The sequence below is a fragment of the Eretmochelys imbricata genome, chromosome 11 (genome assembly GCF_965152235.1).
Source record: "Eretmochelys imbricata isolate rEreImb1 chromosome 11, rEreImb1.hap1, whole genome shotgun sequence".
Taxonomy (NCBI): domain Eukaryota; kingdom Metazoa; phylum Chordata; order Testudines; family Cheloniidae; genus Eretmochelys; species Eretmochelys imbricata.
In genome coordinates this window covers 73,212,157-73,226,188 of record NC_135582.1, presented here as the reverse complement: position 1 = coordinate 73,226,188, position 14,032 = coordinate 73,212,157, and the positions used below count along the sequence as shown (strand labels likewise).

Genomic DNA, 14,032 nt, shown 5'->3' with positions numbered 1-14,032 from the left:
AAAAAGGGAGCTGCTGGGTCACATTTGCAGGAGGGAAGTGGGGAAGGAGGAGAAAAAGAGCCCAGAAGTTGAAGGCCAGATTGAGGGCAGATACATCATTTGGGTAGGAATCCTTCTCTAGAGCGGCCATGTGAGAGTACAGAAGGGTTATGACTATCATTTAAACATACTGGCCAAGTAAAAAGAAAAGACGAAGAGAAACAGCAGTAGGAAGTACAGCCCCAATATAGGAAAGTACTTAAGCACAGTCTCATGGGATGGTTTTGGTCCCTAAGACTATCATGCCTTTTTTGATTGGCATCAGGGAGAAACTGTGTGACTTGAGCTTCCTGTCTTCCTTTCTAGAGATGGCTTACACAGTTCTTCCTGCCAAATATCCTTCCATCATATCTGGGAAGTGGATCTCACTATTTGAAAGCCAATTTCCAACTGAGTCAGGGCACCCTTACCTTGTTGCCGAACGCAAGATTGTCAGTTACGAAAGTTAGGAAAAAAGTGTATTTAGAACTCGCATCCCTAGTTCCCAATATGATGCACTGAGGTCACCTACTGAGAGAGCTCAACACACACCTACAGTTCTGAACTCCACCACCACGTGATCCTTTAGCAGGGAAAGTCCGTTGTCTTACGCAAAACAGGCATAGTAGGTATAGATTACATGATGCACTATGACAATGCACATACCAGAACAACACCCTTAAATATGCAATAATGCACACAAAGGTTTCTGTTTAATTTTGAAACACAAGAATCCTAATTCTTGGAACAAATATACTTAGTCATCAAGTCCAAAGTTTCAGATTCATGCTGGAAATGATGCCAAAAGCTACCATAAAGGTGTTTAATTCTGAAAATATTTTTTCCTTGAACTTATTAGGGAGTATTCAAAGCCATCAACTGATTTGAACTTATGCAACAGCGAGAAGCCTTCTGCGATTCTAATCCCATTTACAAGCCGGAGAGAATGCTTTCTAATACAGATCTCAAAAAGATGTGGAATTGTATGAACCCAGAGCATCTTTCTCTACAGCCACATCTGCACAGACTGACTAGGAGCAGAGAAGGGGTAATATTTATTGGAAATTCTAAACCTGATGCATAATAGACATTTTTTTTTCAAAAGTTCACAGTCTCTCAAATACCAGAATTTTACACTTTAATTATAACTTACCACAAGTGATTTTTCTAACCTTGCTAGTGCACTAATTAAACTGTTTTGACTCTGCAGATTATAATTCACTACAACTTCCAAATACAGTTTCCTTGGACTTTTACCTGCCCTAGTTTCCCCCAGCAGCCAGCAGAGAAAAGGTTTCCACACAGTTTAAAAATATATAGACACTACCATCAGCTGGCTGTTCAATTTGTACAAACTAAGAACTTATAGTAGTAAGTCCTACAGAAATTCTGCAGAGTACCTTGAAGAGCAGGTGATGTTAATTTTCACCAAGTCCCACAAGATCCCATGCAGATCATACCACAGGACTGACTGCATAAAGGTAGGAAGCCAATTTCAAGCCATTATCTCCAAAACTAGCAAGGTAAGCAGCTAATTTGGTTGGGAATCTCTGGGTACATTTACACTGAAATTAGAGGCAAGCTGGCTGACTCGGGCTTGCGGGGTTCTGGCTAAGGGGACCCTTGCAGGATCCTAGAGTCCAGGCTCCAGCCTGAGCGCAAACGTTGACACCTCAATTAAACAGTCCCTTAGATCTGAGCCTGAGTCAGCTGCCACAGGCCAGCCATGGGTTTTTAACTGCAGTGTAGACATATCGTCTGTGGGCTGCAGGAAGGGGTGCAGCAGGTTGCAGGCTCATAGGAACATGTTTATTTAAAGCAATAACATTTCACTGAACCAATGAAACGTTCACATCCTCAGCACCTACTTTTCGAAAGCAACAAGTATTTTATAGTTGTATCAAAAAAGGTGTTTCAATGGGGATTCAATTTTCTCTTTGGACTTTAAGGAATATTTTAGATTTATCAGAGGGCAGAAAGATGAATTAAAAAAGGATTTACCTTTTCGTCCAAATTTAGAGAGAGAAAAAAAGAATCAGCTTAACAACCTAATAATCTGCTTCATTATTTCCCCTAAATAGGAGCTAGATTTTAAGAAAAGTTGGGTTCTATACAAAGCTAGCACATATGATAAGAGGCCCCACTCCTGGAAAGACATCAGCATATTATGCATAAAATTGACATAACTGAGTTATGCAGTGTGGTTCTAGCTGTACTTGCCCTGGCATATTAGGGAGACAAAGTGGGCGAGGTAATAACTTTTACTGAATCAACTTCTGTTGGTGAAAAAGAAGCTTTTGAGCTACACAGAGCGCTTTATGCGTGGGCTCAAGCCTTTGCAGGGTTGGGGCCATAGTCTGGAATATCTTCTCCATTCCCACACCTTTCCTGTCCACAACATTTTCATTCCCTCCAGACATTTCTTACCGATCTGTATTGGTAATATATTTTATCAAATTCATTGCCTCCAATTGTGATTTCTGGGATGTAGCGAGGGATAGTTGTAGGGTTCACCACTTTATGTTTGTCCTCCATACTAAAAAAGGGAAAAAAAACAAAACAAAAAAACCACAGTTATGTCCATCCTTCTTGGAAATAATTCAATCAACTTTGAAATTCAGAGAGATATTGGAAAACCGAAATGCATTAGTAATCTGGATGCAAAGGACAATAAAGAAGTCATTACTTCAGGCAAACCAAATACAAAAAAATGATTTTTTTTTCCTACTTAAACTATATTTCTGCAGACGTAGGGTCCTCTTTTGGTTCTATTGTATGCATGAACAGACTGCCCCTTGTACCCTTCCCTATCCCATTTCAGTATAGCCCTTTTCCCATTTGGCCTTTATTTGAAAGAAAGGCTAACTCTTCTAATGGTAGCTCTGCAGTTGCTGGAAGCCTGGTGTGTCAGAGAGCTGCAACTACTTGCTTCTATGAACGTTTCGGTTTTGTAACTCAGTAACAGATATAAATAAAACAGATGGATTTTTTGTACTCCGTTAATGTTTTGCAAATAGCGTCCATGCGCTGGCATTTCATTTGCAGTGGAAGGATGCTTTTCTCATCAATATTAATCTATATTTCCATCTCTAGTGAAATGAACAAATCGCACACGTATGGCTCTGTCCCAGATAAAATTTGAGCTTAATACAATAGCTTCACATTGTTTTTTTTTTAATTGAGTTCGCTTAAATTGTGTAGATTAAGTTTAGCCCAACTAATGAAATAGAGATCTTACTTGCATTTTATTCTAAATGCATTCAAAATAATTTAATACACTCATGGTCTCCTCTTCCATTACGAGGCTATCAATATGCAGCATCTAAATTCTATTACTTTTTCAGTAAAGAGTTTGTATGAAAGTGTTTTTAAATGTACCTGGCAACATACCAGGTGATCCATGTGCACAAATATTCAACAGAACAAGAACTGGCCCAATAGTAGCTCTTGACATGGTCACATACAACACCATTTTCAATTACTGGCAATCTCTCAGCTGGTGGGATCTGAGGCTAGAATAGAGGAAATATGCTCAATGCATAGAGGGTGTGCTACCATTCTTCACAGCAAAACTCTGTTTTACCGCTGTGTGAAGCTACAGTGTTCCTTAGGTTAGCTCAGATTACATTAGCCAATCGTTCTCTAGTCTCTCTCAACAAGATGTCATGGCAGGGGGTCATGGGAAAGAAAACAACAAGAGGGGAAACTAGAAAGACAAGTGCCAATGACAGCAGTATGTTTCCGCGCTCTCCACAAGTGCCCAATTGTGATTGCTTGTACCGAGTATTCACAACCTAAACACCATTGTAATAATCTTTGTGAAAAATACGCCTAGTGAGGTATCATTTGAAAACTAATCACTCACTGGTCAATAACAATGATGAAATGTGTGTAGCAACATTATATATAAAGTATGAATTCTCCTTGAATGATGTTGGTAGCACATATTCAAACCCATGTAGCCCCCGTTAGGCAGGACTGGTCAAGCAGATCTTACAGAAATATGTGTTTACCTCAATTTACATGCAAGTTGTAAACAGGGTCCTCAGATAGTGAGAGGGAGAAGACAGGAGATAAGGAAAATCTGCATTTCGGCAGAGGTGAGAAGAAATTGTGTGCAACCTCTTTCACCACCTGACACCATGTTGCCTTCTTTACTGTCTGAATGAACTTTAATAGGGTAATCCTCAGTACAATGTATTTCAAAGGATGACTGAACTATGAAAGTGATGGGCAAAATGCCCCAAGTTCTCTCTCCCTATCCATCTCTCTCTTTTCACCTCAGATGACAAAAGAAACAGGTGTTGGACTTTGGAAGTAGATGCCAACCTGACAATTTGATCAACAATGTTAGTGGGAATGGACTTCAACTTGACCCAAATCTAGTTAGTTAAGTTTAGAAAGCATTTTATCTTTATTTCTCTTGTAACCATTGCTCACTTAAATGCCTTATAGTGGTACTCACAAACTCTTTATAGTTAAATAAACTTGTTTTATTCTTTAATTAAAACGAATCCAGTGTTGTCTTTAAACAAAATTGTGTAAGTAACTCCATTTAGAGTAGCAAACTGTTGTATATGGATCTACTCAGAGGGCAATGGGACCATCTGGACTGTCCAGGAGAGGGCTGGACAGTGCAGAACACATGTTTTTTGGGGAAAACCCAGGGCTGGCAGTGTGTTGGGGTCACCCTGCAGGCAGTAACCAAGGCTGCTAGAAGCCAGAGTGCGGTTGGTGAGTTGCTGACAGGCTGCAGGGGGCAGAACTGCTGGACCGGGACTGTGGCTCTACAGACACTCAGGGTGTTACCAGCATGCTGTCCGCAAGTGGCCCAAGTGAGACCTACAGCAGCAAAGCATTGTGAGGCACCCAAGTTGCAGGGCAGGTGGTGATACAGCCCCTCAATCGTCAGGATTGCACCCCGGAATATCATACTAATGAGCTCCTAACAAGCCCTCTTTTCCATCTGAGGAGGAGGATAGGACTGGGGAAAGATGAGGTGCTAGCTGGACAAGACACTCAGGAGAAGACAGAAGCAAGAGAAGTTATTGACTTGTGTAGAAGTGGTCCGGCTTTTGGAACTTAGTATCACAAAAAAATTGCTATGCCCAGAAACAGTGCATCCTGGGGATATAGATAACACTGAGTAACATAAGCCTGCATTTCCATACTTTTCAATATCTGCTCCAAGTGTTTCAAAAGTTTTGAAGTTGAAACAGTTTTAAAATATATATTGCATTAATTTCATATAAAGAAAATTCACATTGTACAGTACTCTTGCTTTATTCCTATATCAAATTCATCACTTTGTGACATTTCATCATAAGATTTATATAAAAAATATTGCCAAGTAGACCCAAACAGAACAAAAATATTAGATTCATGCTTGTCTCCCCAAAATTCCTATCCCAAATGTTTTATTTGCCTGTAACATTGAGGGTTAATGTAACAAACAGTAACAGAATTTCAGCTGGAAACATGATTTTGAAGTCAACAGTGTCCCTTTACCAGAATGGAAACATTTAGAGATACCTTGCTGTGCTATTAGGATTTTGCTGCAGTTCAGCTCTGATCAGTACAGATATAAGCAGCAATCCACCATAAAAGGGATACTCTGTGGCAACACTAAGCACATTCAAAAATCTAACATTTTTTGAAGAGCTTAAGAAACTGCTAGAAACGCACAACTATTTAGATGAAGAAATTATATACAGAGGAACAGTGCCATCTATATAAAGTCTGAGGACATCACACCAATCATGACATTGCAATTGACAATGAATTCAAAAACAGAGGTACACAAACACAGCTGTGCTTTTGGTTTTCAGGGACTGTCATTTCTCTAGAAACATTTACACAAGAATGCAAAGGAGTAATATGGTGCAGAAAACGGTTACTCAATTACAATTACTACTGTTAATCATTTGTATTACAGTAGTGCTCCAAGAGTTCAAATCAGGACCTCGCTGTGCTCAGTGCTGTCTAGAACATAGAAGAACACAGTCCCTACCCCATGAGTAGTTAGCTAATTCACAACTGAATACAAACCCAAATGGTTTGTGTGTTAAGATATAAATCTACGTGCCACTCAATTACAGATAGATAACATAAAAACAACACTGAACTAACAACCTGAATATTATTCCAAGGTCAGAAAATGAATAAAAATAAATGCTCATTTGGCATCATTTGGCAAAGTTAGGATGAAATAATGTCAAAGAAATTCTCCTACAACTGAAAAAACATTGTTCATACTACTTATCACAAAACTGTGATTTTCCCTTAATCAGAGATAACTTTTTCCCTTCCAATTTAGTATAGTGGGGCAGGAGAGGACTGGTATTGTTTTTTGGGATTTTTTTTAAGAACAGGTTTGGGGGTTTATAACCCTATCTCCAAGATGGTGTTTACCAGGAAAACCAGAGGAGTTCTGGGTGTAACAAGGAAGCCAGGTTTCCAAAGCCAGCACCATCCACAAGTTACAGGACAGGAAGATGGGCCCTCTAGCCAAGACAAATATGGGTCTCTTAGGAGCCACGCTGCCAATGACTCTCCCATACCTTCATCTCCCACCCCAAGAGAAGCAGGAACTGAAGGCGGAGTAAGTTTTGCTTGAAAGAATATTATAAAAATCACATCAATTCCCATTGTGAATTCCACTGGCTCCTGTCCTTGCCACATGTTAAATCTGGTCCATATAGGTTCTGTAGAACAGGGACAAGCTGGAACACCCAGTGCCATTCAAGTGGAATTAACTTAGCCTCCTCCCATGCAGAAGGGATCTCTCCAAGTAGTGACTCTTTTCACATCTACGCCCAGCCCCTTTTAAGGAAAGTCTGTCAGCACTATAGAGTGTAAACGCTCTATGGCAGAGACCGTCTTTTTGGTCTGTATTTATACAGAACTTACCACAATTAGGTCTCGGAGACCCATGATTAGGTCTCTGAGGCATTACGGCAATACATGGTAATACATAAAATAAAATAATAATGAGTTATAATCTGCATTTTCATTGTGCAGCCAGCACTTCCATCCATTCATACAGCAATTTCCTCTTAAACTAGCTGTTTACAAGATATCAAACTATGGCTCCTGACTTCAATAGGACTTTACACATGGTTAGCATTAGGCATGGTGCTTAAGCATCTTTCTGCCCTGGGCCCTAAAGGCACTGGCTTTATATCATCCTCCAATTTATCAATAGCCGTGTCTCATTCTAACAGCAGCACTGACCCTCTGCCAAACCATAGCAGATATCCTGGGCTTGGCAGATTAGCTTCCCAAGGGAAGCAACACTCCGTCTGGGAATATTCCAACAATAACTTATTTACACACACACACACACAAGTCCTGGAACAGAAGATACTCCTTTGTCTGCTCCAAACTGGGTTATCGTATGCTCCACAAGCTACTAGGAATTAACTCCAGTCAGAAGCTGAAGCTAGAGTGGAATCCAGCAGCCCACATGTTAAGTGACAGGTTTCAGAGTAGCAGCCGTGTTAGTCTGTATTCGCAAAAAGAAAAGGAGTACATGTGGCACCTTAGAGACTAACCAATTTATCTGAGCATAAGCTTTTGTGAGCTGAATGCATCCGATGTAGTGAGCTGTAGCTCACAAAAGCTTATGCTCAAATAAATTGGTTAGTCTCTAAGGTGCCACATGTACTCCTTTTCTTTTCATGTTAAGTGAGTATGTCACCAGTACTCATGAGGTGCACTTCAGGCCCATTGGTTTTTGGAGTTTAAAGGTGTTAATGCTGCCTTAAATGGCCTGGGATCTGCCACTTGAGAGAGAACCTCTCTCTATTTCAGATAGCAATCACACTGGGGCTTCTCTTTGGGTGTGATCCAAAGCCTGTTGAAGTCAATGGGAGTCTTGAAACATAGGGATGGGAGATACTGGTAAAGCATTCTCTGAGAGGGCCCTTGGACTTCTGACCCCCTCTTCCCCCCCACATTGAAATAGTCATGATCTTTTACCTTCAGGCTATGATGCAGAGGCCCTTCCCCCGCCTCCCCTCACAAGTGTTTTGGGAAGGAAAAGAGGACAGGGAGGTAAGAGATTTTATTACACAGGGTTTGTTATATGTGGGAGAGGGTCTGCCCTTTTGTTTAACTTATTTATTATTTGCATATTATTTGTTGGGAATCATTAAGAAAGGGATAGATAATAAAACAGAAAATATCATAGTGCTTTTATATAAATACATGATACGCTGACATCTTGAATACTGCATGCAGATGTGGTGACCCCATCTCAAAAAAGATATATTGGAATTGGAAAAGGTTCAGAAAAGGGCAACAAAAATTATTAGGGGTATGGAACGGCTGCCATATGAGGAGAGATTAATAAGACTGGGACTTTTCCAGCTTGGAAAAGACACGACTAAGGGGGGATATGATAGAGGTCTATCAAATCATGACTGGTGTGGAGAAAGTAAATAAGGAAGTGTTATTTCTTCCTTCTCATAACACAATTAGGGGGAACCAAATAAAATGAATAGGCAGCAGCTTTAAAACAAATAAAAGGAAGTATCTTTTCACACAACATAGTCTTGGCCTTCACAACATCCTCTGGCAAGGATTTCCACAGGTTGACTATAACAGAGTTAAAAAAAGAACTAGATAAATTAATGAAGGATAGGTCCATCAATGGCTATTAGCCAGGATGGGCAGGGATGGTGTCCCTAGCCTCTGTTTGCCAGAAGGTGGGAATGGGCAACAGGGGATGGATCACTTGATGATTACCTATTCTGTTCATTCCTTCAGGGGCACCTGCCATTGGCCACTACCAGAAGACAGGATACTGGGCTAAAAGGACCTTTGATCTGACCCAGTATGGCCATTCTTATGCATAAGAGCCCTGTTGTGCTGGCCTTTGCACAAACTCAGTTAAAGACAGTCCCTGTCCCAAAGAGCTTACAAGTCAGACAAAGGTGAGAGGGGAAATAGAAGCACAGAGGTGGGAAGTGACTTGCTCAAGGGGTCCCTGCAGGCCACCACCAAAGCTGGGAATAGAACCCAGGTCTCGTTTTCCAGACCTGTGCCTTAGCCACCAGATCTGTATTTTAGTTAATGGCAGGGAACCTAGAACAGGCTTCTTTCACGTTAAATCAAACTTAAGGGGCTAGTGTTACTCTACACAAACTGGAAGGAATTTGTTGTGAATGATCATGATGTAAAATTATAAAATGCATCATGCTGTATTTGAGAATTAACTTTATGGACAGGACTCTATGATAGGGGAAGCAAAAGTGGATGGGAACCTGGGAGGCAGTGACCATTAGATGGTCGAGTTCAGGATCCTGACACAAGGAAGAAAGGAGAGCAGCAGAATACGGACTCTGGACTTCAGAAAAGCAGACTTTGACAACCTCAGGGAACTGATAGGCAGGATCCCCTGGGAGAATAATATGAGGGGGAAAGGAGTCTAGGAGAGCTGGCTGTATTTTAAAGAATCCTTATTGAGGTTACAGGGACAAACCATCCCGATGTATAGAAAGAATAGTAAATACGGCAGGCGACCAGCACGGCTTATCAGTGAAATCCCTGCTAATCTCAAACACAAAAAAGAAGCTTACAAGAAGTGGAAGATTGGACAAATGACCAGGGAAGAGTATAAAAATATTGCTTGGGCATGCAGGAGTGAAATCAGGAAAGCCAAATCACAGCTGGAGTTGCAGCTAGCAAGAGATGTTAAGAGTAACAAGAAAGGTTTCTTCAGGTATGTTAGCAACAAGAAGAAAGTCAAGGAAAGTGTGGGCCTTTTACTGAATGAGGGAGGCAACCTAGTGGCAGAGGATGTGGAAAAAACTAATGTACTCGATGCTTTCTTTGCCTCTGTCTTCACGCACAAGGTCAGCTCCCAGACTACTGCACTGGGCAGCACTGCATGGAGAGGAGGTGACAAGCCCTCTCTGGAGAAAGAAGTGGTTCGGGACTATTTAGAAAAGCTGGATGAGCTCAAGTCCATGGGGCCGGCTGCGCTGCATCCGAGGGTGCTAAAGGAGTTGGCGGATGCGATTGCAGAGCCATTGGCCATTATCTTTGAAAACTCATGGCAATCGGGGGAGGTCCCGGACGACTGGAAAAGGCTAATGTAGTGCCCATCTTTAAAAAAGGGATGGAGGAGGATCCTGGGAACTACAGGCCAGTCAGCCTCACCTCAGTCCCTGGAAAAATCATGAAGCAGGTCCTCAAGGAATCCATGCTGAAGCACTTAGAGGAGAGGAAAGTGATCAGGAACAGTCAGCATGGATTCACCAAGGGCAAGTCAAGCCTGACTAATCTAATTGCCTTCTATGACGAGATAACTGGCTCTGTGGATGAGGGGAAAGCTGTGGACGTGCTGTTTCTTGACTTTAGCAAAGCTTTTGGCACTGTCTCCCACAGTATTCCTGCCAGCAAGTTAAAGAAGTATGGGCTGGATGAATGGACTACAAGGTAGACAGAAAGATGGCTAGATCGTCTTGTAGTGATCAATGGCTCCGTGTCTTGTTGGCAGCCGGTATCAAGTGGAGTGCCCCAAAGGTTGGTCCTTGGGCCGGTTTTGTTCAATAGCTTAATAAATGATCTGGAGGATGGTGTGGATTGCACCCTCAGCAAGTTTGCAGATGACACTAAACTGGGAGGAGAGGTAGATACGCTGGAGGGTAGGGATAGGATACAGAGGGACCTAGACAAATTAGAAGATTGGGCCAAAAGAAATCTGATGAGGTTCAACAAGGACAAGTGCAGAGTCCTGCATTTAGGATGGAGGAATCCCCTGCACTGCTACAGACTAGGGACCGAATGGCTAAGCAGCAGTTCTGCAAAAAAGGACTTGGGGTTACAGTGGACGAGAAGCTGGATATGAGTCAACAGTGTGCCCTTGTTGTCAAGGAGTCCAACGGCATTTGGGGATGTATACGTAGGGGCATTGCCAACAGATCAAGGGACGTGAACGCTCCCCTCTATTCAACATTGGTGAGACCTCATCTGGAGCACCGTGTCCAGTTTTGGGCCCCACACTACAAGAAGGATGTGGAAAAATTGGAGAAAGAGTCCAGCGGAGGGCAACAAAAATGATTAGGGGACTGGAACACATGACTTATGAGGAGAGGCTGAGGGAACTGGGATTGTTTTGTCTGCGGAAGAGAAGAATGAGGGAGGGATTTGATAGCTGCTTTCAACTACCTGAAAGGGGGTTCCAAAGAGGATGGATCTAGACTGTTCTCAGTGGTAGCAGATAACAGAAAAAGGAGTAATGGTCTCAAGTTGCAGTGGGGGAGGTTTAGGTTGGATACTAGGAAAAACTTTTTTACTAGGAGGGTGGTGAAGCACTGGAATGCGTTACCTAGGGAGGTGGTTGAATCTCCTTCCTTAGAAGTTTTTAAGGTCAGGCTTGACAAAGCTCTGGCTGGGATGATTTAGTTGGGGATTGGTCCTGCTTTGAGAAGGGGGTTGGACTAGATGGCCTCCTGAGGTCCCTTCCAACCCTGATATTCTATGATTCTATGGTGAACTGGACTTGGTGATCCAAGATGTCCCTTAGAGTCCTATAACCTATGTAACTCCACCAAAGAATGAGGCTTTAAGTTAATAGCTTATCCCTTTTAATGTCCACACGGGGGCAGCATGTGCACAAACATGGACAGCAGCTCACACACGAGAAATATATAAGTAGATCCTTCCATAACAAATAAAAAAACACTTGATAAGTCACACATAAATAGGGCTTGTGCGCCCAGGGCAGGCTCCTTGAGTTCTGCTGAGGAAAGCTCTCCATAGTTTTTTAACTCTGGGCATTCAGGAAAGGAGCTTGCTGTAGATTACAGGATGTAAAGGATTTATTTATATCATTGGTGGCTAGAGCTATATAAACAGCTGTATTATTAATTGGTTTATTATATGTTATATTTTAAATATTGATCATACTTTAGTTATTGCCAATTTTAAATGCTTAGAGTATGCATGGTCACATGGGGATGAGGGGAGGGGGTGGCTGAGTGGGGGCGCAGGGTCACATGAGGACGGGGGGGGAAGAGGTGGCTGAGTGGTGGGTGCAGGGACACCTGGGGACAGGGGCAGATGTGCTTGACTGAATGAGAGAGGCTAGAGGTCAGCCAGGGTCAGCTCCCTAACAATCCCTCCCTGCCACCAAAAAAACCTGTTCTATAGTTCTCCCATCCACAGACAACAACCCTCCAAGTTCACACCCAGGCTCCTGCCCAGCAATTACTTCCTTCTCCGTCGGGTCCTCCACTGGGGGTAATGGACTCCCCCAAGCCTTTGCACTGCTTCTGAGGGGTGCAGGAAATATGTTTCTGTACTGTAGTTTAAATGAATTATTACTCAGAGATCTGTAATAATATGCCTAGTAAGGAATCTATTTGTCAAAAAGTATTTCCTGAATCTTTTTTGTTGTCTGTATTGTTCCAGACATACTTGCTGACAGGTATTTTGAAGTAAATTACCAAAATAATTGAAACTGGTGTGATTATATTGTTATTTTGACAAAAAAAATGCAGAATTTTAAAATATTGTGTGCAGAATTTTTAATTTTTTTGGCACAGAATTTCCACAGAAATAAACCACATTGCTCAGCGGTGTGAAAAATTCACCCCCTGAAAGACATACTTAAGCCAACCATAGCTCTACCATAGACTAGAAGAAATCTTCCTAGCTACTGCCTCTTGGAGAAGTGGATTTACTACAGCAATAGAAGAACCTGTTCGTCACTGTAGTGTCTTTTACAATACTACAGTGGCACAGCTGTAGCTGTGCCACTGTAGCATTTCTAGTGTAGACACAGCCACAGTTTCAAACAGTCCATCAGCCTAGATTCTACCACTAACAGTCTTTATGTGGGTGACTTAAAGGGAAAGCAGTTTAAAAAGACAAAGGGGACGCTCCCGGGAAAGTGTCAGCTTGATCATTCATAAATTAGCACATTACCTTTGACTTTTTACTTAGGCCTGGTCTACGCTAGGAATCTATTTTAGTATAGCTAGGTCTCTCAGGAGTGTGGATTTTTCACATCGCTAAGAGATGAAGCTATACTGACCAAATCCCCTGCATAGACAGCACTAGGTCAATGGAAGAATTCTTCCATTGACTCAGCTACCGCCTCTCCGGGAGCTAGATTAACTATGCCGACGGGAGAACCTCTCTCGTCAGCATCAGCACTGCAGCTGTGCCACTGTAGCACGGTAAGAGTAGACAATCTTGAGAGGCAACATGTTGTACAAACACTGAACGCTCTTGTAAATGGAATTTAAAAACACAAAACTGTCTTCATGAAGGTAGGTTTCAGAGTAACAGCCGTGTTAGTCTGTATTCGCAAAAAGAAAAGGAGTACTTGTGGCACCTTAGAGACTAACCAATTTATTTGAGCATGAGCTTTCGTGAGCTACAGCTCACTTCATCAGATGCATACCGTGGAAACTGCAGCAGACTTTATATATACACAGAGAATATGAAACAATACCTCCTCCCACCCCACTGTCCTGCTGGTAATAGCTTATCTAAAGTATTCATCAGGTTAGGCCATTTCCAGCACAAATCCAGAATGGCCTAACCTGATGATTACTTTAGATAAGCTATTACCAGCAGGACAGTGGGGTGGGAGGAGGTATTGTTTCATATTCTCTGTGTATATATAAAGTCTGCTGCAGTTTCCACGGTATGCATCTGATGAAGTGAGCTGTAGCTCACGAAAGCTCATGCTCAAATAAATTGGTTAGTCTCTAAGGTGCCACAAGTACTCCTTTTCTTTTCATGAAGGTAGACAGTTTGATTTTTAGTAAGCCACAAACGACAGTAAAACCCATATACAGAATATTTCTCTTAGTAACTGGTTGTGATATCATAAGTGTACAGCCAAAGTTGTTTGCCATGAATAATTAAGAACAAATCAAGTACCTTGAATGAAAGCACTGACGTATAAAAGGAAACTCGTTCTTTCCTACCTTCAATAAAGAACTATTTAGCAATGTAATTTGCTGCCTTTCGTTGTGAAGTATGGCTTACTCAT

At 41.9% G+C, this 14,032-nt stretch overlaps 1 protein-coding gene across 2 annotated transcripts in view; it reads right to left on the bottom strand.

The window, feature by feature from the left end:
• The window catches only part of NDUFA10 (NADH:ubiquinone oxidoreductase subunit A10), an 83,782-nt gene that overhangs the window by 20,122 nt on the left and 49,628 nt on the right, over positions 1-14,032 (bottom strand). The window contains exon 9 of one of the 2 annotated variants that reach the window (XM_077829794.1): positions 2,446-2,554. The exons of the other annotated variant lie outside the window; for it this stretch is intronic. Coding sequence (XP_077685920.1) covers positions 2,446-2,554 — 109 coding nt within the window. The remainder of the gene's footprint in view (positions 1-2,445; positions 2,555-14,032) is intronic. 2 annotated transcript variants of the gene reach the window in all.